The following is a 27,475-nucleotide window of genomic DNA, read 5'->3' as shown; positions in this document are numbered from 1 at the left end:
AATAATGGCGATTAGCCGATCACAATTCGATTTTGACACGTTTGGGGTTGCCAGATTTCAAGAGGTGAAATCCCCCAATCAAATCCGTACACTTACACAGTTTGGAAATATGCTGCCAGGGTGACACTTTAGTTGTGCAATCTGGCAACCATGAGGCTCTCTATCCACAACGAAAAGGCGCCGGTTTTCTGAAAGCACCGGTGTCGTGCCGATTTTGACTCCCTATATCTGTATGTTTAGGGGTAGGTGTAGGAATGGGTTTTAGCGGTAGGGACCAATGATGGTTAGGGGTGGGTGTAGAGGTGGGCTTTAGGGATAAGGGCCAATGAGGTAGGCGGGAGTCAGAATTTGGCGGGGAGTCAAATTTTGCCACAACACCGGCAAACAGGTGTGTCAGAGTTTTGTGATGGGTTGAGTTCAAAAATTTCAAAAATAGCCAAGAGAACAGTACAAGGAAATCTTTTGTCTTTCTTTAAAAAGAAGAGAACAGAAGGCAAGATATTGCTATGACAAGTGTACAGTTACAACATGTAGCCTACATGTTTTTTTTTAACTCACCTATAAATCGCTTTTGTGTGTAGAACAACTTTTTGACCACTGTTAAGAATCCTGCATAGAAACAGCCTAAACTTCCATTATACTTCGAACAATTCTTATGTGTCACAGTGGGCGAATCTGTATAAAGTAAAAAAATAAAAAAAATCTGATATTTTGACATTTTTAGCCATATTTTGTTCAGGTCATGTGGTATAACTCTGAGAAAACTTCTTGATGATATTTTTGACAAAAAATAAATAAATATATATATATATATATATATATATATATATATATATATATATATATATATATATATATATATATATATATATATATATACACACACTAGCAGCCAAACATTTAGAATAATGTACAAACTTTGCTGTTTCAGAAGGAAATTGGTACTTTAATTCACCAAAATTCAACTGATCACAAAGTATAGTTTCTGATGCAAAAACAGCACCATCACTATTTGAAAAAAGTCATTATTTGATCAAATCTAGACAGGCCCCATTTTCAGCAGCCATCACCCCAACACCTTATCCTTGAGTAATCATGCTAAATTGCTAATTTGGTACTAGAAAATCACTTGCCATTATATCAAACAAAGCTGAAAGATATTTGGTTCGTTAAATGAAGCTTAACATTGTCTTTTGAGTTGCCACAATATGCAAAAGACTGGCATGTCTTAAGGTCAATATTAGGCAAAAAAGAAACAGATTTCTCTAGCAACTCATCAGTCAATCATTGTTTTGAGGAATGAAGGCTACACAATACTTGAAATTGCCAAAACAAATGAAGATTTCATACAAAGGTGTACACTACAGTATTCAAAGACAAAGGACAACTGGCTCTAACAAGGACAAAAAGAGATGTGGAAGGCCAGATGTACAACTAAACAAGAGAATAAGTACATCAGATCTCTAGTTTGAGAAATAGACACCTCACATGTCCTCAGCTGACAGCTTCATTGAATTCTACCTGCTCAACACCAGTTTCATGTACAACAGTAAAGAGAAGACTCAGGGGTGCAGGCCTTATGGAAAGAATTGCAAAGAAAAAGACACTTTTGTAACAGAAAAACAAAAAGAAAATGTTAGAGTGGGCAAAGAAACACAGACATGGGACAACAGATAATTGGAAAAAAGTGTTATGGATCTTAAACCCATTGAGCTTTTGTGGGATCAGCTAGACTGTAAGGTGTGTGAGAAGTTCCCGACAGGAAGTGTGTGGTGAAATGTCACCTGAGTATCTGGACAAACTGACAGCTAGAATGCCAAGGATCTGCAAAGCTGTCATTGCTGCACATGGAGGATTTTTGATGAGAACACTTTGAAGTAGTTTAAGTAGTTTTATTATTATTATTATTATTATTATTATTATTATTATTATTGTAATAGTAATTTTTCATGTTATTAATGTCCTGACTATACATTGTGATCAGTTGAATGCCACTTTGGTGAAAAGAAGTTCCAATTTCTTTCCATAACAGCTAAATCTGTACATTATTCCAAACTTCTGGCCGTCAGTGTAAATGTGTAAAAAATGTGTTTTATAAATTAATGATGAAGTTGTTTATACTCCCATGTTTTCAAGGTGCAAAGAACATATTATCATACTTTTTACTTTATGGTTACACAACATGACATTTTTAAAGTTTACATTTTCTTGTAGTAAATGCTATAAAGGTTTTTCAAAAATGTATGAAACCAAATTGGACACAAAGATTACATTTCTAAGAACTTGACAAATGTTTTAAACTAGATTTTTAAAATATTTCTTATTCTTAACACCTTAGACCACCACCATCCCCCTTGAATTCTTTTTACAAATCGACCACTGGCCTTTGGCCCCATTTAATCCTAGTTCAAAGAATACAATGGTAGGCTACTAACATGGATCATGTCAAACAAACAAACTTCGGAACTTTAAATGGTTTCACGAACTCTTTTGATTCTGTTTTGTATGGGAAACGTCTTACCTGTGGTAGCCTTCCTGTGGAGTGGTTAACAAGCTGCACGCAGGCTATTGAACTTGATAAGTGTAAGTAAATATCCATTTCATCCAGCGCTATTCTTGTTGTGTGTTCCAAAGTATACCGTTACTTTTTTCTTAGGAGTAAGAATCGCTCCAAACGATTCAATACGCGTGTGAGTTGAGCTGTTTGAATCATTCGGACTGAATCGCGAACCGATTGCACTGCTGTGCCCAATGCAATGTTCTCACATGCAAGGAAAGAAAAAATAATTTGGGAATACAGTTTGTTGCCTTGATCGTGTTTTATTATTATTATTATTATTATTATTATTATTATTATTATTATTATTATTATTTATTTATCTATTTATTTATTTATTTATTTATTTATTTATTTTTAAGTCGCATACATATGAAATACAAATGAATGTAGATTTTTTTTTTTTTTTTTTTGGCACCTGCACTTTTGTGTTGTGGATGTGCATGCTTTGTGATGTTTTATAATCTTTTAGCCTATACACTGTTGCAAACAATATTATAATATCTTAAAATGCTGAATTGTGTTTATATTTTTTTTTTCAGTTCACACAATGTTTTAAACTAATATTAAAAACATTACAAATGGTTAATCTAAATGGATATTTTATATTATGAATGTACATATTTATAATATTACATATATTATATACTAATGCGGTGGCATGCTGTTCACCTTTTTTTATTTTGAAATGCAGGCAGGTAATTATACTAAATCTAAAACACGGAACATATATGATATTATATCCCGTTCTATGTACAATGTCACAATATAATAAATAATATATTAAATATGTGTCTTAGCTGCAGAATTTGACAGCGACTTTCTCTGCTTAAAGTAATTATTATCGTTAAAATTTAATTATTGTGATTAATTATTGTAATAGTTAATATAATTCGTTTTATTGATTATGATTATTAATGATACAGAGCAAGTATTCTTGTTATTAATAAAAAATAAAAAAAAATTTATTTTTATTTTTTATTTTTATTTTTTCAGAATGAGGACGTATCCTGTTTAAGAGATATACACCCTGGAGCTCCCTATCTCTATCTGGTGGTACCAACTAAACATGTGGGTAATTGTAAATCACTTAGAAAGGAGCATGTTCCATTGATTAGGTAAATACACTGTGAGTTATTGGAGACTGGAGTAAATGTTTAGACATTACAGACAGTAGCTACTCTGGAGCGTTTTTGCAGTAGCATCCTTCAGTAATGTTTCTGTTTTCATGTGGACAATGTGCTCAAATAGCCAAAGGTATAAATATCACTTTCCATCTTAGTTACACACAGCATGAGTGGCTAAGCGGTCATCAACTCTTTATATATATATATATATATATATATATATATATATATATATATATATATATATATACATTGGAGAAAATGGAGGAGACAGGGAAAAAGATTCTTCAGAAGAACAATGTCACTGATTTCAATGATGTTACGTAATAAGAATGCCTTTTTCATGTTAAATGCTGCGTTATAAATTGAAGTACTCTTTAATGAGACCTGTATGAATGAAGATTTGACATGTCATGTGTTTACTTCTTTTCCAAGGTTTGGCTTCCACTGGCCTCCATTCTGCTCAGTCACACACCTGCATCCCCATGTACTTGCACCCGCCAGTCAGATGGGCTTCTTGTGCCATTTAGTCCATAGATTAAACTCCTATTGGTTCATCACAGTAAGCAGTCAAATTAACCAACCAATTATAGTATTTTCTACTACTGTAGTATTCTCCTTTTTTCCTGCATGTTCACGAGTAAAAACATAAACATAATTCCTCGGCTCAGGTTATTGATGCAGTAAAAATTGAAAATGTTTTCTGAGAATAGCAAGAGGTTGCCATTTATTCTGTTATTGTAACGGATCAATTGAATGAGACCTTTTTTTTCCAGATAATTGGGACAAGCAAATTGGTTCAAATTGAATTGGACAGGCTACCGTTGCAGGGAATGAAAACCTTTTTGTTTCTAACAGCTCTAGCAGATGGATGGATCTGTGTGAATGAATGTTTCTTAGTTTTACCAGCTCTGCTACAATAAATCATATAACTTAACTGCTCCTGTTAAATGTTTTAACTTTTGTTTTCAGAAGGCTAAAACTTTCTATTTCTTTCCAGATTTAAATTCAATTTTGAATACAATCTTTAGCTAACTCTTGTTTGACGTTTTGTCTTCATTTTGCAGGCTGATCAGATACTCCAAAGGCTGAACTCAATGAGTTGAAAGTACATGAAGTTGGAAGAACTCAAATTACATTTCATTTCTGAGTTGCCCAGAGCCACGTTACTCATAACAAGAGTCCAAGTCAGTCTATTAATGATGTCAAAAGGTGACAGACAAGTGCCTCTGGGTTAATATGCTCATTAATGCTACATGTTTTCTTTGGTATATTGACAGTCTCAGCCAGACTAGCTAATCAAATTTGCTGCTACAAAATTTCAGGTACATTTGAATTATTTTGAAACAAGCCTGGTGAATAGTAACGACATTGATATATCTGACAGACCCATTAATCTTTTTGGTGAACACTTGGGCTACTTCCAGTTTAGAATGGTAAGAATACAGAGCAGTGACCAAAACTTTCTAAATATGAATAAGCTTAAAATGGTAATTATTCTCAATGACTGGCCTTTGACCTTGCACAAAAGTCAATAAATGAAATATTATAACAGGTCTCTCTATTGGACTAGGCATGAACCATAGTTGAATGATTTTAGCATCAATATATTGCTGTGTTTGTGTTATTCTGTACAGCAACCAATATACTACAATTGCACTCCAGTATGCCCTTAACAAAATGTGAAATTAAATGAAGTGTTTAACACTAATATTTCTGCCATGACATACATTGTTGCATTACTGCAAGGCCTGTATGCCTCAGATGCATTTAATTATTGAATGGTTGTAATTACATTGCATAGCATGTTAAATCATATAACAAAAATTACATTATAAATTGTTTATTAATGTCATTTTTAATAGCTTTTGTTTTTGGTCTTGAAGCTGACCAGATTGGGGGGAGAGAGTGGGACTTGGCTGTCTGATAGTGACCAGCAATGTTCGATTTACCTCAGTGGGCATCAGAAAATGACAGTGTTTGACATAACGCTTGACATAATTCCATTTTTTAGAGAATTTTCCGGACACTGGGACACACCTCATGAAACCCAGACATCTGGTCACCCTGCTACAAATATGAACACCCACTGTTGCTCTATATAGTAAAGCAGACATCTTATAGACAGTATTTGTAATTTCTGTGCAAATCCATCATAGCAGAAAATGACTCAAAGAGGTTGCAATAGTAACACTTTATGTGCCTTAATATTGTGCATCAAAGTGATGGCATTCTTTTGTGATTATGGAGTGAGAAATATGGCTTATTAATACTACAGTGTTGCATTGTGACTGTGTAAGTTCCCTTAAAGGTGCTGTACGCAATTTTATGGAATACCATGCATAAAATATCACTCCTACCTTAGTTACAGGTATCACTGCAATACAAATCACATCTGTGTCTGTGACAGCCTTAGAAACCTCAAAAAAGTGGCCAAGTCAAACAGAAGTTAGCAAAATGGCTGGAATTGCTTACAGTACCTTTAAAAGTATAAGCATACCCTTTTGCTACATTTTCCTGCAATATTATCTCATTAACAATTGTTCCTTTGGCCCTGAACCTGACTCCTAACCAATATTCAAGTAAAATGCATATCTGTAATGCAATCTTTGACATGAAAATACACTTTGAGGCAGGCACGTGGTGGCCATCATTGCTGTCAATCCACTGGCGTAGAATTCGGGGAGACGGGGGGGGGGGGGGGTTATAGATGATGCTGAGGCGGATTTCATTCACAGGTATGAATCCTTGCAATTATTTGTGTGTGTGTATTTATCAGTTTCTTATTATAAGGCTTTCCTTAGCGTCTACATATCCCCCAGAAATATGTCCACTTAGACGTTTAGACAATTGTTATATGATATGCATTTTTTGCATCATTGCAGTTGCATAATAAGAAAATGTGCAAATAATTGTAAAATTGGTTGACTGCAATTTTCTTTCTCAGACGGTAATCTAACCGTCAGAAACTCACACTGCGGCATCCCTACTTTAAATATACTTTTTTTATTTACCTGTGCATCAATTTGAACTGTTATTATGCATTGTGTAATGTGTTGTAATGAAACATAACACTTCCGAACTCCGCCCCCCCAAACCCCACATTTGGTCCCCCTCAATGTTCAAACCAAATCTATTCCATTGTGTCAATCACTGTAACAAGGTGATGAACACTCCATCATCTCTCCCCTGCCACAGCATCTCTCCTTCAAAGTGGACCAGCCCCTGCTTACGTGCACGCAACAGAACTCCCACTAGTTTATTCGAGATGTTGACGTATCTCTCAAACAGCGCTCCAAACTGCACAGACGGCCTGCTGTCCTCTCTGCACTTTCCGATCTCCCTAATCACCTGGCACAGCTCAGTGACCTCTCTGCTAATGTGAGAGTGGGCGTCCTTTCCTCTCTGCTCTGTTTTGGAGCCCTCTAGAGGCCTGCCGTAGCCCACCTGTCCTCGCTGGATCTGCGAGGGAATCACCTTGCCGTTGCTGAAGGGGTTGTGTTTCTGAGACTCACTGTGGTCATCAGACCATTTCTGCCAGTTCTCTGTTAGACCTTTAACCGACACTGTGCAGGTCTCCGCTCTGTCATCATTGCACTGCGCAGGTGCATCGTCCATCTCAATGGTGACCTTTGGCTCACAGGATGGCTCTAGTTTTCAGCATGCTTCCCTGTTGGCACAACACAGTCTGTTAGTGAGAAGGTTGTATGTCATCCAGCCTTTAAATAACTTAAGGCATCAAGAAACCTACAAGCAAGGCTGACCCACTGTAATTAATACTAGCTTTTGCACATAAATTAACGACATCACAGTAAATCATATATGCATTATTATATGTTCATGTATATATTTGTACTATTAAAGATAGACAGACAGACTAGACAGACTAGTTAGATACACTTAAATTAACCACATTATATCATATTTGTATTATTATGTTAATGTATGTACACTATATGTACGATAGATAGACAGATAGATAGACTGTACACTTACATTAACCACATTATATCATATTTGAATTATTATGTTAATGTACACTATATGTATGACAGATAGATAGATAGATAGATAGTATACTTAAATTAACCACATTATATCGTATTTGTATTATTATGTTAATGTATGTACACTATATGTACGACAGACAGACAGATGACAGATAGATAGATAGCATTTAAAAAATGATTATATATCAAATAATGTTTCTATAAATACCCAATATGTTGTATTATAAAAAATAAAATAAAAAATACATTCAGTATTATGAATACTAGCCTATTATGAAATGTGTTAACTACAACGTGCAACTACTTAGAGAATTTACATTAATTTCTTCGAATTTCATTCCATTACAATTCTGCATCCTGTCTGCGACGCCAGTTCAAAATTGGTGGAATTGAATTGGAATGTACAAGCTAACCCCATCTAAATTCTAAATAGTGCACAAATCTGCATGGAAATCACAATATACAGTATACAATAAACAGTATAACACTTATTTTGGTAATCCTTCAGAGCGGAATGTAAAATAATTGTCATTCAGAACGCAATATAAGCTTATTAGACTAAATGACAGCTTGGAAGATGTCACATTTGGTGGTGTTTATAGTTTGCTTAACGATGCAATTAATTTGACAAAGAAAACGTATGCATCACACGTTGTGTGCTTTACTAAAGCCTTACCGCCCTTGTTTAGCGATGGTTGTCATGTCGTAACAGAGCGATGAAAGTGTATACATTACAAGTTGTACACTGGATACTTTTCTGACCTCTGGTGAGAGTGATTGACGTGTAAACTAACCAATGAGAGCATGAGAGTCCTTCTATTATGATACAACGAACCAATGACAGGAAAGGTTTGAGCCTCTTAAGAAGTTAATGTTTAAGTAAATAAGATTAAAGGATATTATCAGGTGACTCTAAATCTTTACATCTTCAATACAGAGCACATTAAAGACTAATTAGAATACATTCACGTTTCAAAAACTGACAGTCCCTTCGACCACATTTTCGATTTTACTTGTTTACTTTTTTATTTTGCTCACGGATATGAGTTATAAAACAGGCATTGAAAGTACAAACATCTAATTCTTTTAGGGGATTTTCGCTTTGGCGATTTACGTACGGGGATGCCAAACAGGTACTTTTGTTGTGAGCACAATTTGTTCTCCGGATGTTTATGAACGTTGCACACAAACATGGCGCTACACTGTGGTCGGACGTGCAGGCAATATTTACTTCATCTTGCACATGATAACGTGGATTTTAGATTACCGGTACAGACTGTAACCCTTCAGTACACTTGAAATCTTTGACCAAATTCTGTTTTATTCGTCAAGTTAAATTCGAGCTTAGTAGCGGGAAGCAACTGTTTATTTGCTCAGCTCAATTCAATACAATAAACTTAGTTTAATGTGAAACAATAGTCTAATTGCAATTGATATCGTATTTTAAATGATTGTTTACAGGAAATAAAAGCACTGTTGTCTCTAAGGAACCGGCCATTTGATACATCAGAAACATTCAAAGAGAAGGTAAGTCAAAATTTCATGCATTTTACTTGTCATAGATTATTGACGTACAGTCTTTTATTATGCACTGTTTTATTCTTTGTTTTAAACTATTCAAACACTGTTCTCGTCAGTCTCCCTTTTGTCAACTAAATGGCTTATCGGAGGAGGACATACAGAGCATCATGTCAAGAACAGTTTGTGCCAAGTAGGTTGTAGAGTTGATATTTTTTAAGTGAATGTAATGGTCTGAATGCTGAACTGTTATTTATTAACCTATTTGCAGTATCCCATTAAAATAATTAGATTTTCAATAAAATATGAGTTATTTGGAATGTTATATGATTGTGTGTCTCTATGACCAATCAAGACTCTGTTTACATTTGAATACAGTCAATAATTGTCGGAAGACCAATTTGTAAATATTACATTGAAACCATTAGATTTTTACCTCTAATTGTCAATATGAATTTGACTTGACAACAATTTGAAGTTAACAACTTTGTTTTGCTCAGTTGTATTCATGTACTCTAGATGGAGCCATTCCTCTTTCCATCACATTCATTCAGTTGCTGGAAATGCTTATGTAAACTGTAATATTAATTTCTAGGTCTGCCTTTGAACTGTGGGGTCATGGAAAATCAACGGCAGAGCTGAAGGCATCATTGTTACGGTATCCAGTAGAGAACATGGTTTGTCATTACATGACTTTATCTCTTGATGAAGCATAGTGGTCTCTATGATTAAAATTGTGTAAAAAAAAAAAAATTGCCTTTCATTTTAATTCTACACAGGCTCCATATTTACAACATAATTCAACATATAAGATTAATGTCTACACATTCAACAAGACCTTAGTGTTTGAGGACCGAATCAAGAAGATTGATGTGAGTATTTTATTCCTCTTTACTGGTTTGTGTATTTTGGATAGTTGCTTCTGTGACATACAATCCGTAATTACTGTTTACTGAATGCAGGTTTCATTTTTTATTACATTTCTGTGCTTTCTGTATGTCTCTGAATGATATATAATGCTCACGTAAATCTTTAGATATCATATCAGACAGTTATGTTTATGAAGCAGCAGTAATGTGCAGTTGTCCTTTAAAAAAAAAAAAAAAAGACTCTGATGGAGGAAAATCATTATAACATGTTAATTAAAAAGGTGCTGCAAGAGTGAAAAGTGCAAACTTGAATATCATAATTTCTGTTAGTGCATTGAAATATCCAGTATATATTTCAGAAGTTTTAGTCTTGATTTCGTGTGGTAGTCAGTGATCTCTCACTTTTGCCACAGGCTCTAGACTTCCTGCCTTTTGAAGGGAAAGTCAATTTAAAGGATCCAGATCACATATTTTGTTTGCTGGAGGATTATGGCTCTGATCCAAATGAGATTCCAGAGGAGCCTTTCCATATATATTTCGGGAGATGGGTGAGTGAGCTTTTTCTAGACATATAGTGGTTAGGGATGTTCCTTGGTGGTCAACTAATCGACTAGTCATCCAACAACTGATGAGTTGATTATTTGGGTCGACTACTAAAATTACATTTTTTAATGGTGGTGGTTCTAATGGGAGATGCAATTCTCAAATTAATTGAGAGAGACAACTTTTCGGAGAGGGTTTTTCATGATTATAGCTTTCTGTGCTTTAAAAGTGAATAATAGCACAATAAAACCTTCTGCAAGAAGTTTTGTCTCTCAAATGCTTTACGTTTAGTCCACTTATGCACTGCTGGTGTTTTAGCCATCAAAGCGCCGCATCGACAATGCATTACAAGACGATCACTGTCGGAAAAGGTTTAAACTGCTTGATGTCATGAACTAGATGTGTCATTCTGCATTTTGTTTGTGCATAAGTGTTTTTGTGCCGCTCTTTATTGAAACCTTTCCTATTTATTCTCTTACTTTGATAGTTTTGTGCAATAAGATGTAACAGATATTTAGCCTATTTATTTAAGTAAGTTACCATGTTGGCGTCCGTATATCCCTCTGAAACTTGTCAGATTGGGGTCACATGAGCATAACGGAGCGTAATAACACATTAATTTCCTTAACACTGTCTAGATGACTAGTCGTTCAAACAACCGACCGTCTAGTCGATTATGAAAATTGGTAGTTTTGCACATCTCTAATAGTGGTTCAGAACATTTCATCAGTGGCCTTTGCAGATGTACAAGCCTTGTTAAGGGATAGTTCACCCAAAAATGAAAATTATCTCGTCGTTACTCACCCTCATGCCATCCCATTTCTTTCTTCTGCTGAACACAAATGAAGATTTTTAGAAGAATGTTTCAGCTCTGTAGGTCCATACAATGCAAGTGAATGGGTACCAACATTTTGAAGCTCCAAAATGCACATAAACACAGAATAAAAGTAATCTGTACGACTCCAGTGGTTAATTCCATATCTTCTAAAGCGATATGATAGGTATGATTGATGAACCGTTCAATATTTAAGTCCTTTTTTACTGTTACTCTCCACTTGTCCTGAAATGTTTGATTTGTGCTTAATAGGCATAGATATACTTTCATAGCTAAATTATGTCTTTGAAATAATAGGTATTATACTGTTTCCACGTCTGATTTTTCCCTTTAGATTGCAGATGGTCAGAGAGAACTAATCCGTTCCTACAGTGTTAAGAAGAGACATTTCATTGGGAACACTAGTATGGATGCAGGTCTCTCTTTCATCATGGCCAATCATGCCAAAGTAAAGGCTAATGACTTGGTTTATGATCCTTTTGTTGGGACAGGTAAGGAAAAGCACAATGCACAGCTTCATTTCTTTGCAGCCACATGTAGGTTTTTGTTGTGTAATCCTGCCTATCTATCTTCTATACACCTTTTTCCTGAATGTGGAAGTATTCCAAGATTCGACTATTTTCAATATCCTGTCACAAGTGTTTTCACTTGCATCGGCATATATTCTTAGTGGGTTATGTAATGTTTAAGGTATTACGTTTGTAAAATCTGTCATAAAACATGTGGCTATATAGTGCCAATACTTCACTTAAATCGAGATGACCATTTTTTTATTGATAGTGCCTTAACTGACATTATACGACCTGACATGAAGTGATGGTCCGAGATTAGTTACTATTGTTATGTTACTTCAAACAACAACATCACAAGTTGAGCCTGAAATACATTTTTACTCCAAAAAAATAAAAACTGTAATGGTTGTTGTTATCCATCTGGATCACTCGTTTTGGTAGTTTTTACATTGCATCTCGAGACCAGAAACAGAAAAGTGGCAATCCGAATCATTATGGTGCTGCCTAGTGATTGTTCAGAAAACTGTGGATAGATTGTGTTTCTTTAGCTTTTGTATCTAATGTGATCACAGTACATGTATTTCAGGGAAAGTTGCCCTGGAACAATCTGAGTTTAAGGAGAAGTGCATAGATCTCTCCAGTTCACAGATCACCCCTTACAGTATTTGAACCTAACACCTTTTGGTTTAAAGATCAAATAATTAAAAATCAAGACCAGTTCATCAATTGTCAAGAAATGTTTTTCACTCCAAGCAGCTCTTTCCATTTTACAGTACATTTCCTAAATTGCTGCATGCGTGAAGGCTGTTTGTCAGTCATTGTGCCATATGTTCACCAGTCATTGTCACTTTTGAGAGGCACTGTTACAGCTGATTGATGGGAAATTCAGACGGTGCACATATGCGAGCAGTGATGCAGTATCGCGCTGTCATTTTGCTTGCAAACTCTGCCAAGAATTTTTACCTTGACAAATATGTTATAAAGCAGTTCCGGCTCTAAAATCTGATTAGATGTGCCACTTTTTAAATGGATGTTAAATAGCTCAAATACACACACCTGTCAATTCTGTATGAAAGGACCAGCCGCCCACCATTCCTATAGATGGTTACATTGCTTGGCAATTTATAAAAATTCTGCTTCTCGCTTTACAGCCTCCTGATTTAATGCTGTATTTCATTACAAACACAATCAGCAACCTTTTACTTTTTGACTATTGGTTCATTTTCTTCACCCTCTTTGTCTCATCCCAATGCATCTATGATATCAGAATACTCTGTCTTTATTCTGTAAATTAAATAATGCTGTAGTCTTGGAAAGTCTATTTGTATGACATATTGTTAATCAGAACTAATTAGATGCTTAATTTTGGGCCAGACCGAAGCAGGTGTTTGTGTTCGTGTTGTGAGTGTAATGAAATCTGACAGATTGTCTGGTTGATTGAGGATATGTGTCATCATCATCTTTCTTATTTGTACTTAACGGAAACCAGGAGCCTATATCTCTATAAGGATCTTTTCTGACAGCTCGTGAAAACAGAATGCCATAGAAATCACACTTTTCCATCTCTGTCTTTTTTTCTTTTTTTTTTACTTTTTCACCTTTTTGACCAATTTTGAGTGTCATTAGCAAAATGTAAGAATGCTGGCTTGTCTGAGCAGTATCAGGTTTTATTTTCCCCTCAGGCTCTCTCCCAAACCCAGGCTCACTGAGTGTAGCATGCCGTTATTTTGCCAGACTTTATCATAAGTGTGTGCTGTCACCACTTGTGCTGAGTGATGCCTGAGATCTGCAGGCCAGATGTGCAAATTCACTGCCAGCTTCAGTTGAATGATCTTTGGATAGCTGGAAACCTTTATTAGCTGTAGTTTAAGGAGAAAGTGTTAAGCAGAAATAAAAATCTGCAATCAGACATGTAGTTTTTCTTTTATTATTTTCTTTAAAAGTATTTGTAGTCACCTTGCTCATATTCATCCTGTTCATGTCTCCCTGCTTTGTTCTTCAGGTAGTCTTCTGGTAGCTTGTTCGCGCTTTGGAGCTTATGTATGTGGGACAGACATCGATTATAACACTATCCATGGAATAGGTAGATTATTATTATTATTATTATTATTATTATCTTAAAGTTAAGCATAAGAGCATTCATGTAGCTCAACTGGTAGAGCACGGTGCTAGCAATGCCAAGGTTATGGGTTTAATTCTCAGGAAATGCATATACCGGTTCTGATATATTTGAATGCATTATTAGTTGCATTTGATTAAAGCTTCTGCCTAATTCATAAATGTATTTTTAAATGCTTTTTAGATTGGATTTTTCTCATAAATGTAGGTTTAGTCTGTACTCTTCTGGTGAGTGTGCATATGTGAGCATTTAAATCTGTTACAGGAAAGGCCAGCAGGAAGGATCAGAAATGGAGAGGCCCAGATGAGAATATCCGTGCAAACCTGCGGCAATATGGGACGGAGAGTCTGTATTTGGACGTCATGGTTTCCGACGCTTCCAAGCATGTGTGGAGAAAAGGCGCTAAGTTTGATGCCATCGTTACAGACCGTATGTTTCTTATAATGCACACAAACATTGTGGTAAAAGTCTTCAAAGATGAAATGTCATTTTTATCAGTGTTAAAAAAAACTTTCATCTATACCAGCATAATGTGCAGAGATAACTATAAATCCCTGTTCACACCGCCAGCGACATTGACAGTGGGTGATTTTACTGCTCTCACTCAAATGTTATTGGTGAATGGCACAACTGGCCATATCTTTAGAAAATCTAATCACAGATGAGTTGTACTGCTGGTAAAACTAAGATATTCTAATTTGGAAAGAAGCAGTTCTCTTTTGTCTCTAAAAATTAACATTCTGCAAGGTAGAGTGTTTTTATTTAAACTGCAGTTGTGCTCAATGCATCATATCGAGAACAAGATGAACAATCTATCAATATATGAATCCAACTCACTCAGAATGATGACAGTTTCTGACACGGTTTTCTACGCATCATTGTTTATTATATCCATGCACAGGGTTGGGAGGGTTACTTTTGAAATGTATTCTACTACAAATTACAGAATACATTGTAAAATGTCATTTGTAACTTATTCCGTTAGATTAGGTCAGTAACGTATTCTAAATACTTTGGATTACTTCTTCAGCACTGGTAGATTTTTTCACTTGTTTTGACTATAAAAATTCTGCCAGTGCAGTAAGACAAAATACACATGTTAAAAATACATTCTCTGAAAAACATAAATATCTTATGCAGTGTTGTAAAGATAAATCTAATTTATATTTTTTACAGGAAAACAATACAAAAATTATCAAGAATATGATTGTTGCCCTAATACCAAAGGTCTTACTAGAAAAAAAATTCTTGATAAAAAAATATGATCGTGCCTGGTAACGTGCATGTAAAATGGCTAGAAATAGCATTTTAGCTTAGTGTAAAGCTGACAATTTACACAAGGTTTATTTCTATTTCTTCTGCCCCAAACATACTTCAGACTTACTTATCTGTCTGCTCGTATGAATGTAACATCATAAGAAAGTGTTTCACCACTGTTCAAATGCACTTTGGAATGCATCATTTATATGGATAAATGTTTTCCATCTGAAAGGACAAAATTTTAAATGAAATAAATGACAATAAAATGCAAAGTAATCTCTTCAGTAATCAAAATACTTTTTGAATGTAACTGTATTCTAAATACCAATGATTTAAATTGTAACTATATTGGAATACAGTTACTTATATTTTGTATTTTAAATACGTATTCCCGTTACATGTATTTCGTTACTTCCTAACCCTGTCCATGCATGTGGATACAGACAAATGCTACTGAACAGTGAAATTCCTCACAACATTATAACTTCTCTTTCTTGCCTGCAGTCAAACACCAGTATCTCACAGGAGAAGTATTACGTGAGCTCTGCTGTCTTGTCTCATTGGTAGTCGCTCCCAAATGTTGCTGGTCATTTGCATAAATTTAAACTTTTCTCAACTTTGTTGTGTCACTCGCCACGGCCACATCTTTTTGCTAACAGTCTCTGTCACTCATGTCGCCGGAAGTCTCTTTAAAAATGATGAAATCCTTTCTCTTTGTCGCTCTGTGTCGCTGCCGTTGTGAACTGGGCTTAAGCAAGCCATTTGAAAGTTGACTACCTGAAGAGTGTAAACGCACTTTCTCTTTAGCACATTGCTCTGTTGGTTTAAACGGTCTGACTTGTCAACTTCTGACTCAAACCATGCTGAGAGTTTGGCTTGAAAACAATCATTAGGTTTGTCTTGTGTAAGAGGCTGCGTGCTCCGGATGTCACATTTGTTTTGGCTGCTTACAGTTGAAGTCAGATGTTTACATACACCTAAGCCAAATACATTTAAACTCAGTTTTTCACAATTCCTGACATTTAATCGTAGAAAACATTTCCTGTCTAAGGTCAGTTAGGATCACTATTTTAAGAATGCGAAATGTCAGAATAATAGTAGAGAGAATGATTTATTTCAGCTTTTATTTCTTTAATCAAATTCCCAGTGGGTCGTAAGTTTACATACACTTTGTTAGTATTTGGGAGCATTGCCTTTAAATTGTTTAACTTGGGTCAAACATTTTGAGTAGCCTTCCACAAGCTTCTCACAATAATTTTCTGGAATTTTGGCCCATTCCTCCAGACAAAACCGGTGTAACTGAGTTATGTTTGTAGGCCTCCTTGCTCGCACACGTTTTTTCAGTTCTACCCACAAATTCTGTATTGGATTGAGGTCAAGGCTTTGTAATGGCCACTCCAATACCTTGACTTAAGCTATTTTGCCACAAATTTGGAGGTATGCTTGTAGTCATTGTCCATTTGGAAGACCCATTTGCGACCAAGCTTTAACATCCTGGCTGATGTCTTGAGATGTTGCTTCAAAATATCCACGTCATTTTCTTTCCTCATGATGCCATCTATTTTGTGAAGTGCACCAGTCCCTCCTGCAGCAAAGCACCCCCACAACACGATACTGCCACCCCCATGATTCATGGTTGGGATGGTGTTCTTCGACTTGCAAGCCTCACCAGTTTTGGAGCAGTGGCTTCTTCCTTGCTGAGCAGCCTTTCAGGTTATGTCTATATAGGACTCGTTTTACTGTGGATATAGATACTTGTCTATCTGTTTCCTCCAGCACCTTCACAAGGTCTTTTGCTGTTGTTCTGGGATTGATTAGCACTTTTCGCACCAAACTACATTCATCACTAGGAGACAGAATACGTCTCCTTCCTGAGCGGTATGATGGCTGCATGGTCCCATGGTGTTTATACTTGCATACTATTGTTTGTACAGGTCTTGGCTGATTTATTTAGATTTTCCCATGATGTCAAGCAAAGAGACACTGAGTTTGAAGGTAGGCCTTAAAATACATCCACAGGTACACCTCCAATTGATGCCAATTAGCCTATCAGAAGCTAATTGGCTAATTGTCTAAAGGCTTGACATAATTTTCTGGAATTTTCCAAGCTGCTTAAATGCACAGTTAACTTAGTAAATATAAACTTCTGACCCACTGGAATGATGATATAGTCAATTAAAAGTGAAACAATCTGTCTGTAAACAGTTGTTGGAAAAATTACTTGTGTCGTGCACAAAGAAGATGTCTTAACTTGCCAAAACTATAGTTTGCTAATCACTGTGGAGTGGTTAAAAAATTAGTTTTAATGACTTTTTGAGATTGTGTTGGTTTGTTTTGGGATGAGGATACAGTATTAAGTTTATTTGTTCTGGTCTTGAAAAAGGTTTTAAAAAGTCTTACATTTGATTTTAAAAACTCTGCAGAAAACTTGAAGCAAAATTTGTAATTATTTGTTTCTTCTGTCTTACTGATACCAGAATAATTTAAGCTATTCGTTTTCAATAAGCTAGCTAAATTTGTTAAAAGTTTATTTTTCTTTTTGCAGCTCCATATGGTATTCGTGAGTCCACAAGGAGAACGGGATCCCATAAAGACATCACCAAACCTCTTGAGGACTTGTAAGTCATCTTGTAATCATCTTTCTCCACTTGGATTTTTAATGCATCTGGTTGAGATAGGCCTGATCTTTGTATGGGAAGCCAGCACTTGTTTTTTCATTTTGTGTGTGTTTTAAATTGCAGCTCTGGAGAGAGCCATGTCCCTGTTTCAATGGCATATCACTTGAGTGACATCTTTGCTGACCTCTTGAATTTTGCGGCACACCACTTGGTGTTGGGTGGGCGTCTTGTCTACTGGCTTCCAGTTTACAGACCAGAGTAAGTAAATCAAATTATATTTATACAGTTACATTCAGTTATAGAATTAATAGGATTACTACAAATTTAGTTTGTAAAATATTCTCAAGGTTTTTCATTAATGGATGGTCCATTCACTCCCTGTTGAAGGCACAAAGTCTGATAACCCAGTTCCTATCCTCTAGATAAATCCAAATGGAAGCATCCAGGAGTGCAAGGATCAGTCACTAGGGGGCTATCTTGTACCTTTTTCTATCTGCAGATAGAAGCTTTTCCAACCTCAGGGTGTATCAGTAGCTCAAGCCCCCCGCTTCACTATTGGATCTTAAACCTGCTCAGGCATGCTGACCTGAGGTCAGGCCATCAGTAGAACAGGTGTTAAGCCGTGAGGCATTCCCACTGACCACAAACAGCCGTGTCCACAGATCATACTATCCACTGATTACAGGGCAGTGGAAGAGTAGTGACTCAAAGGAGTCCACTGCTTATGATCTACACCTATACCAGCCTTTACCTCACCTCTCACTCATATAAGCCCCTTCAACAGATTTTACCTCATATTGTTACAGGATTCACTCCCTTGAGATTGCTGATGCAAACAATAATTTGTTCAGCATGCATAATCTTTTATATAAAAGGAATAGTTCATCTGGAAAATTCTGTAATTTATATTACTCACCCTCATGTTGTTCCAGTCCCGTATGACTGACTTTTTTCCGTGGAACACAAAAGGAGATGTTAGGCAGAATGATAGCCTTAGTCACCATTCACTTTAATTGCATGGCTAAAATTCTGCCTAAAATCTCCTTTTGTGTACCATGGAAGAAAGAAAGCCACCCAGGTTTAGAACGACATGATTCGGTGAGTAAATTATAACAAAATGTGCATTTTTGGGTGAGACTCCTCGAAGTTACTTTTCAGTAGTGTGTCAGTTATAACGTAGTACTCATGAAAGGGCAGTAAAAGCTCTTAATCTGTGGTGCACATGCTCTTGACCTCATCTCTCTCTGTATGTGTGCGACAAATTCAGGGCAGAGGGTCATAACCTGTTCACTAGCACACATAACCCAGGCAGACTCTGCCAAGAATGGGTCATAAGTGTATCCTGTTACCCCTGATCTGGATGTGTTAAGGTGTGCTGACAGACAAAAAAAAAAAGACAAAGAAAAAGTGGCTTAACTTGTGATCTGTGTGTTTACTGGTCCCAAACACAGAAGACTAGCAAAGCATAGCATGAATTCGGACAGTAATCTTGACAAGAAAGTGGATGTTCATCATTATTCGTCATGAGGGTGTACGTATGTTATGGTTTTCTTATCACAACAAAAAAAATGGTATGATTTTATGAAAAGGAAATTTTTTCAAATAATAATAATGTACAGTATTATAATATTTGTTTATTAAATATGAAAAAAAAAATGCTTCACTGCTAATTTTGAAGATATAATAACAAAACAAAAAATATGCCACAGGACTTTTACAGGAAATTCTGCCTTTTTGTTAAACTTTTTATCTTTTTGTACAGTCTTTGTACAGTTACACTACCTAAAGGTACGGTCACACGTACATTTCCACTGCGAAATTCCACAGGTGAAATACAGTCATCTAAATGGGAATCCACACGATTGTGAATTTCGCGCAATGGACTTCCGGTGGCGAAGAATTTCCTTGTGCTGATTTTGCCTCGAGTTCAAGTTTGGTGAACTTTGACAGGCAAAATCACTTTGGTTTGCCGGTGTCCTCTGTGTGGGCGGTGCTTTGTAAACAGCTACACTGAATATTCACAATGGACAGGGATATAATTTTAGCGGTGAGTTTTTAACTGAGCTCTTTTTAACTTAAGTCTCACTGAGTATAAATTGCAGCATTAAAAAAGGCTGTTTGACAGTTAGATTTTTGCTGATTTCAAATGCTCTCAACGTCCGCCCAATCCATCCTTGCCAGCGTAATTTCGCCTTGAGAAGGTATGTGTGACTGCACCTTAAGTAGTTATACTAAAAAGGAATAGTTAACACAAAAATGAAAATTCTGTAATAATTTACACACCATCATGCCGTTCCAAACCCAGATGACTTTGTCTTAAGCATAACACAATAGAGATGTTTTAATAAATATCTCAGCCAATCTTTTCAAAACAGTGCCGTTTGATAGGGACTCTCTTTAAAGCTTAAAAAGGACCCCAAAGTATAATCAAATTTGTCCATTTTTCTTTTGGGTCACAAGTCTTCTGAATGCATTCGATGGTGAGAAACGACCCAAAATGTGTGATTTTGCATTGAAAATTGAGTGCTGTTTAGCTCTAAATATGACGCAATTTCTCAGGTGAACGTTTGTCACTGTGAACAAGCTTCTCTCGACATGCAACACACATTAAGATTTTGACTGAAAAATGACTTTGGTTTCGGGATGCCTCCAGAAAACTTGGAATATGAAGCATTAGTGACATGGACTATTTTTATGATGCTTTTGGGTCCTTTTTTAAAAGGGAAAGTGCCCCCAAAAATGAAAATGTTCTCATCATTTATTCACCCTCATGCCATCCCAGATGTGTATGACTTTCTTTCTTCAGCAGAACACAAACGAAGATTTTTAGAAAAATATCTCAGCTCTGTAGGTCCATACAATGCAAGTGAATGGTGATCAGACCCTTTGTAGCTCCAAAAATCACATAAAGGAAACATAAAAGTAATCCATGTGACTCTAGTTTTTTCTACTTCAGCTTTTACTTTAAGATGTGAAAGTGAAACTAAACAGTCACCACATGTGACTTTCAGATGTAAAAGTGAAAGTGGAGAAAGTTTATCAAATTGATGCATCTCTGTGACCTTTGCTACTTCTCAAACAAGTCAAACAAATCTGTTTCGTTACCACTGCATATCACTGCAAACAGAAAAATTATCTCTCTTACATGGTTTGGACGTCATGGGATGTTACTCATGGCATCCCTCCATTCTGACTCATTGCCCTATATTCTGAAATGTGATTCTGCCATGTGATTTCTGTGGACCGACTCCTCTGGAGGGCCCTTTCCTGTAAAGCTATGATTTGTTAGACATTTCTCCAAGGTGACAGCAGTAGCTCCATGTAAACAGTGCAATGGAGACTATGTATGCATCGTATGCCCCCTTGTTTTGCTTGGTCAGGTCTGTTGAAAAGAGGGCACATCATTTATGATTTGTTTGAAATACAGCTAACTGTGTGTGCTCGTGGTTTGTGGATCACTGGGTTTGAATGGATCAGGTTCAACTACAGCTAGCGGTCCGCTAACCTGTTTTTTTTTTTTTCCATAGATTTTCAGGCATAAGCAGTATTTACATAATCGGCTGAAAAATTTGGGGAGTTGGGGCGTGCAACTGTGTCTGTCAGTGGGTGAATGTTAACAGCCCACCAACTCAACTCCCCGCTGAGTTAATGGCCAGACCAACTCTCTTTGCAGCCTCTGGGAACAAGAAATACTTTTGACCTTCCCAGTGGCTGTTGTTGGGCAAGCTCTCGTGCCTTAGGTAGTGCCCAGTGAGCACCATGTGGAAGTATAATACACAGGTGTAAAAGCTGAAATTTAATGATCGAGCCCCAACTTTTTCCTGCATCATCATCAAGTTTTCCTTAGCAAACGCAAAAGCTTGTTCAAAATGCTACAACAAGACATTGATAGTTGCCCATGGTGATTGTGTTTATGTTCACAGGGTGCTTCTGTTTTGATTTTGGGTGAGCTTCATGTTGACTAAAGTACAATGCAGAGGTGTAAAAGTTGAATTTGTAGCACTTTTCCACCATTGGGCTGAGTTCTGAGCACAGTTAATAATGGTTCCAGTTACATTTCTTCTTGAGTACGGTTCGGTACGGAAGGATTAGAAACTGTAACCTGCCCAAATTTCTTAGCACGCTCAGCTATTTAAGGCAAGTCAGGTCACTTATAAAGCTCAAGGCAGCTTGAGACATCCTATTTTCTATGTCTTAATCAAAAAGGTGAATGGCTTTTATAACTGTAATGGGTGACAGTTCCTAGAGCTGCCCTATTTAGCATTACGATTTCTCCCATTCATTAGAATACCAGTGACCAGTCTCATTCCATACAGCCTGACCATACTAAGGACAGAGAACCGTGCTGCATGTAGACCCAGTTTATGCCTGGTATTAATATGTATTTTTGGTAGTCAGATCACATGTGGTCATCGATAAATGCAGGTCTAAACGGGGTCTAAAACGTTTTGTGATCGGATCACAAAAACCAAATGTGAATGTAGTCGAAAGCGCATGTAACCACATCACATTTGAAGTGTAAACGCTAATCAGCCCTGTATGCTGTTCACGGACAGCAGTGAAGCACCACCCCTCACCTGTCAATCAACCGCTGCGCTAAAACAGAGTGGAAACCTCTTTTCCTCAATTAGCACAAAGGCACATATTGCAGTCATTTCAACAATATGGTGATTGTTGTCAGTGGTGACTGATTACATTTGCTTTGGTGACTGTTTTTGTTTTGGCGAGATTCACGTTGATTGGCTTCCAAAATCATTGCATGGAATCTGAGAAATGTCTGTCCTTTAATTGATCACCCCTCTTTCATTTTGTAAGTGGTGACACAAGTGAGAGGTGAGATTTCAGAAAAAACAGCTGATAGTTGTGACAGCCCCTAACATTATCAAGGTGTATCGAGTTGTGAGTGGGCAACTGGTTTAACTGAAACTTGCACTTGTGTGTGTACTTTGGCTTGCAGGTACTGTGAGGAGATGGTGCCTCTTCATCCTTGTCTCACTCTGATAAGCAACTGTGAACAAACTCTTTCCAGCCATACTTCACGAAGACTTATCACCATGGAGAAAACCAAGGAGCCTGAGGTATTTGATTCTGTCTTACTTGGCCATGTTGTTGTAGATATACATGTGTGTAAGGAATTAAAGGCCCTTTAACAGGATCGCGATAATGTTTCCCAATTCATTTAACTCTGTGGCGTGAAGCATTGACGCAGGTCAAGCATTGTATTGCAACACTCAAAGTTTAAACAATTTCAGCTTTCATCCATTTGCAACTGACTTTAAGTGAAGCCAAAGATTACTGGACTATTTGCATGATGTATTATTATGCAGGTGGTGTTGGCGCAAAAATAAAAACAAGATGGAAGAGAGAATGATCTTGTACATATCTAAAATATTTCTTGAACAAAGACGTTTTGCGAGCCAGAGTTTGCAGACTTTTCTATCTGTGACGTATTGAAACAATCAACAGGACTTGTTTTTGTTCTAAGCTTAAAAATACATATTACTTTTTATGTTCGCTTTTTGACACGACCTGCAACGCTTTTCAAAGCAGACCATTCCATTTGTGCTGAGAGGTGTGCTGAAGTTCTGATGCAAGTCATGTGAAAGGGCCTTAAGTGTAACACATTGGTCTGTGAAGAACTGTTCTGGCCAGTGTCAAGGTATGCTCATAATATGAGCTTGATTTATGCAAACTGTTGGCGTGTGCATCTGAATATGTTTCATACTTTTGTGTCTTTTAAAGCACAGCACTTATGGCACTGCATTCAAATTCACTCTGAAAATAATCTCACCATCTGGCTGTGGTTGACTCACTGTTTTTATACTGCGCTTTAATGACTTAATCACACATTGTATGGAAAATAATCCATCTTTGGATTTGACAACCACTTCTTCAAAACCCCAAATTGTTCCCATAAAAGCCTTTGCGAAAGACACACACGCATACATGCATGTCTGTGCTGACTGGCATGTGTCTCCATTGCATGTGTTTTAATCCTGGGATGGATACGTTACCTACAGACATAAAATTCTTGTCTTCCTCCTGATGTTTTTTTAACTTGCTTTAAACCAAACCCCATACTTTTGTTTTTTTGTTTTTTAAAGTGGCAGTCAAATTAGGCCATTTCCCAATGCTTAATCCTCGAATTGCGTTCAGAATCTGCATACAACTTTTGCATTTGCCAGTGGAATTTAAGCTTATAAATCATTCATAACCCAATGGTTTTCATCTAACACTATATTGTAAGTCATTAATAACTTCCTAACTGTTCATACATGTAAAAAGATTTATATCTTTGGCCTGTTAACTGACAAATATAAAATGAATTAATATGCCTTTTCTTTTTTAAATAATTACAAAATATACAGTACATTAAAACTAAATCAAAACCAGTGTGATACATATGAAGAAATATTTTTTAATCAACATTTAAGTGAAATTTATTTAAATATAATATAAAATGTATATTAACATCTAATGTGAGAATTACTAGTAATTTTAGTGAATTTTCTATTACTCATAACTGCTCAATACAACTTGGTGATTAAACTGTATGAAACCAACATATTCCTTTTCAACTATACTTCATCAAAGCAACTGTATACCTCAAGAATACAACATTAATATGTTTTCACTATGGTTTTTAAGCAAAATCTATTCTATTTACTCACATGAACCTCCGAATGTGATTGCGTGTGTTTGATGCAAGCTGGTTCATCATCAGATGGCTGCAGAGTAAAATGTGGACAATTTCTTTTTACAAGCACTATTTAGACTAATGTGTGCATTAACTTTTGTTCTCACCACACCCCCTTTTGACAGTAGTACATTTTGATTTTGTTTATTTGTTATGTTTGTTACATCTGTCATGTTTGTTTTGTACAGGAATGTGTCTGTGTCTGTGTGTGACTGTATGTGTGTGTGCATGTTTGTATACAAGAAGCAGTCCCAGTGGGAGACAAAAAAGAGTGTTTGAGAGTTATAAGAAAAAATCAAATTCGTAGATTTACAATAAAATCTACCCAACATCATGTGTAAAGCCACAGTTGATACCCACGAACGCAATTCCATTGTCAGATAATATAAAGTATAGCTTATTTTTAGAACAGAACACAACTTCACTAGCATTAGTCTAGCGCTGTCAAACAACTCTTGAGTCCAGATGAGGCCCTGTTTTTTTTCTCTCTCTCTCTCTCTCTCTCTCTCTCTCTCTCTCTCTCTCTCTCTCTCTCTTTCTCTCTTTCTCTCTCCTATTTTTAGGACCATTAAAGGTGAAGTAATTTCTGCACCTCTAGCAGCACTTAGTGGAAAAACAAAAATAACAATAGTTTTCAAACACGTTTCACAAACACTTACCTCGTCTTACATTAGTCAAAACACAGATAGTCCTGCCCAGACTCATTGGTTTAGCAAATGTTGCTGTCTCTGACCAGTCTGGATTCTCGAGCAGTGCAATATTTTGAGCCACAGAGTTTACATGTTTTGGAGAAATCCACTTTCGAATTGCTCACGTATAGTTATCTAGACACATTTAACTGGGATGGGAGAAAATTTCATAACATTGCATTGTGACAATTAAGCACATTTCTTCAGCAAATTCTTTTTACTGTAATACAGTAGAATTTCATTGTCATTACTGTAATGAATAACATCCTGTCTGTACAGTACACAGTACTTTAGTTTATTAAATTCATAAATTAAATTCAGTACAACAAATACTACCATTATGGTAGGAATGGTTATTACGTTAACACGCATTGTTTACATCTTGTGGCTATACTTTTGAAACGGTGAGTATTTTAATGTTTACAAATTGGCCCCATTCACTTCCATTGCAAGTGCTTTACTGCAACCCATACACACTGCTTTTGTTGTTTTGTTTTTTTTTTAAGAAAAGGAGGGACGAGTTGAAAATATTTTTTGGTAATCAACATTACGCCACAAATACTGCCGATTAAGGTTAACTTGTATTGGACTCGGAATATTCCTTTTATTGTCATAAAAAAAAAAAAAAAAGCCAAAAATCTTAATGGTCCTAAAACAGGCTTAATTTTGTTTATGCAAAATAAAATGTCTTTTTTCCTTTAAATCAGGGGTGAAATATGACCCAGCCATGTTCTTGACAGTTTCTGTGATGTTCACCCTCCTTTTATTTCTTTTTCTGTCTCCATTTTTCCATCTTTTCATCTTCGTTTGTTTCTTCCCTCCATCGTATCATTCCGATTGACATTACAACCCACTTAGTCCAGGACAGACACTAGTCTATTCCTGTGGTTTGTGTGGTCTTTGTTGCATACGTTTTGAGGGTCTCCCCTCTTGGGGGGGGGGGTTCACTGTGTTGTAAACAAAGGCCCGGCGTGTGTGACCTGAACAGAGCCCTAGCTGATTGGCAGAAGGGAGTAGTTTGTGGAAGGTGCTGTTGATAGTTTGCAGGCGTAGAGATGGAGTCATCACTTCCAGCACACGGTCTCTCTGCCACCTCGTTAGCCTGCAGTGCAGTGTGCTTCCCTCCTACAGCAGGTCCTGCTTAAAAAGCTGGCATTCGGCTCGAAGCAGGAAAATCTGAGGAACTTAACACTCTGCTGTCTGTCATTAGGCACTTTTGTGAAGGGAAGGCATAAAAGTATGGTAAACTCTTTTGACTGCAAACTTTTGACTACACCTTAAAGGGTTAGTTCACACACAAAGGACAATTCTGTGATTTAATTGACCTTTACTCACCTTTACAATTCTTTCCTTGCCGGAGCCAGTTTGCATTTTGACAGTGGGTCCTGTTTACACATGACCTCTAACCTGAACGATCCTGGCTGTTTGTTTTGTTGGTTTTTTTATTACTTTCTTTAAACTTTGTTGTTGCAGGAATCAGACAGACTAATGCACCTTGCAGACCCTCGCTTCACCCCATACCAGGGTCACAACTCATTCAGAGAGAAATACTTCAGTGGCCTCACCAAGAAGAACGCAAAGGAGAATGCCAAAACCACCTCAGGGGAGTAACGCACGAAAAGATAAAACATTTTAAGTCAAATTTTTATTTATTTGTTTTTAAACTTTCTTTTTTTTTTTTTACCAGTGTTGTATCACATGTAAATATGTTGTTTAGCTACAAAATGTGATTTCAATAATAAAAAAAACTCAACTTTATCATTTGTCAGCTTTTCTTTTTATCTTGCTCCCCCTAAAGAGGGCCTAAAGTTTCCTTTAAATTAATTGCAGCATTAGCCGTATGTGTTCAAGATAAATTGGCATTGGGGATTAAACTAATACTTCTTTCTCTGAGTGGTTATGAAGCAGGAAGATGTAGGGGTGAAATGTAATGTGCCTACTGGACATTTTGCAGAGGAAGATTGAGTACTGGGCCTGCTATCTAAACTCTCTTAAGAGTTTACACCAGTTCAGGTAGACATCTGACTAATGCATTTGTCAGACTTAAACTCACCTCAAAGAGAGTCATCTTGAAAGCTTTAGTTTAAAATAAATAACATCCTATGAAAATAAGGAGAGTTA

The 27,475-nt window shown here is 36.5% G+C and overlaps 3 protein-coding genes across 4 annotated transcripts; 2 read left to right on the top strand and 1 right to left on the bottom strand.

Annotated features, from left to right (window-relative positions):
• Window positions 1–4: 4 nt before the first annotated feature.
• On the top strand, window positions 5–4,790 carry LOC127453389 (adenosine 5'-monophosphoramidase HINT3-like). The gene is made up of 5 exons (XM_051719713.1): window positions 5–64; window positions 3,554–3,673; window positions 3,940–4,007; window positions 4,120–4,246; window positions 4,752–4,790. Exons 1-5 carry the CDS (start codon window positions 5–7, stop codon window positions 4,788–4,790), a joined length of 414 nt encoding a protein of 137 aa, XP_051575673.1.
• Window positions 4,791–5,439: 649 nt separating this feature from the next.
• LOC127453388 (actin-binding Rho-activating protein-like) lies at window positions 5,440–7,341 on the bottom strand (the record flags this gene model as incomplete). The annotated part of the gene is made up of 1 exon (XM_051719712.1): window positions 5,440–7,341. A coding segment is annotated over one exon (507 nt), but the record flags the coding sequence as incomplete, so codon positions are not given.
• A 1,364-nt stretch (window positions 7,342–8,705) lies between these two features.
• Window positions 8,706–27,112, top strand: LOC127453471 (tRNA (guanine(10)-N2)-methyltransferase homolog). 2 transcript variants are annotated; one of them, XM_051719856.1, is made up of 13 exons: window positions 8,706–8,827; window positions 9,156–9,221; window positions 9,332–9,405; window positions 9,808–9,889; window positions 9,992–10,084; window positions 10,495–10,629; window positions 11,794–11,950; window positions 13,974–14,054; window positions 14,355–14,519; window positions 17,896–17,968; window positions 18,092–18,226; window positions 22,926–23,046; window positions 26,828–27,112. In XM_051719856.1, the coding sequence occupies exons 3-13, from the start codon at window positions 9,383–9,385 to the stop codon at window positions 26,963–26,965; spliced, it is 1,203 nt and encodes a 400-aa protein (XP_051575816.1). In that variant the 5' UTR covers window positions 8,706–8,827; window positions 9,156–9,221; window positions 9,332–9,382; the 3' UTR covers window positions 26,966–27,112. The 2 variants fall into 2 exon arrangements, with proteins under 2 accessions (XP_051575816.1, XP_051575815.1); XM_051719855.1 differs by lacking the exon at window positions 8,706–8,827 and adding an exon at window positions 8,881–8,963.
• The last annotated feature ends 363 nt before the right edge of the window (window positions 27,113–27,475 follow it).

The sequence above is a fragment of the Myxocyprinus asiaticus genome, chromosome 15 (assembly GCF_019703515.2).
Source record: "Myxocyprinus asiaticus isolate MX2 ecotype Aquarium Trade chromosome 15, UBuf_Myxa_2, whole genome shotgun sequence".
Taxonomy (NCBI): Eukaryota; Metazoa; Chordata; class Actinopteri; order Cypriniformes; family Catostomidae; genus Myxocyprinus; species Myxocyprinus asiaticus.
The sequence above is the reverse complement of the archived record's forward strand: the minus strand, read 5'-3'. Positions and strand labels throughout refer to the sequence as shown.

Excerpts from the sequence above, each read along its gene's own strand:
- LOC127453389 (XM_051719713.1), top strand. The coding sequence starts at position 5 with ATGGCGATTAGCCGATCACAATTCGATTTTGACACGTTTGGGGTTGCC. Across the intron at positions 4,008-4,119 it reads ACTGATTTCAATGATGTTAC|GTTTGGCTTCCACTGGCCTC; the intron begins GTAATAAGAATG and ends TTCTTTTCCAAG. Across the intron at positions 4,247-4,751 it reads ACTCCTATTGGTTCATCACA|GCTGATCAGATACTCCAAAG; the intron begins GTAAGCAGTCAA and ends TTCATTTTGCAG.
- LOC127453471 (XM_051719855.1), top strand. The coding sequence starts at position 8,886 with ATGGCGCTACACTGTGGTCGGACGTGCAGGCAATATTTACTTCATCTT. Across the intron at positions 10,630-11,793 it reads ATATATATTTCGGGAGATGG|ATTGCAGATGGTCAGAGAGA; the intron begins GTGAGTGAGCTT and ends TTTTCCCTTTAG. Across the intron at positions 17,969-18,091 it reads ACCAAACCTCTTGAGGACTT|CTCTGGAGAGAGCCATGTCC; the intron begins GTAAGTCATCTT and ends TTTAAATTGCAG.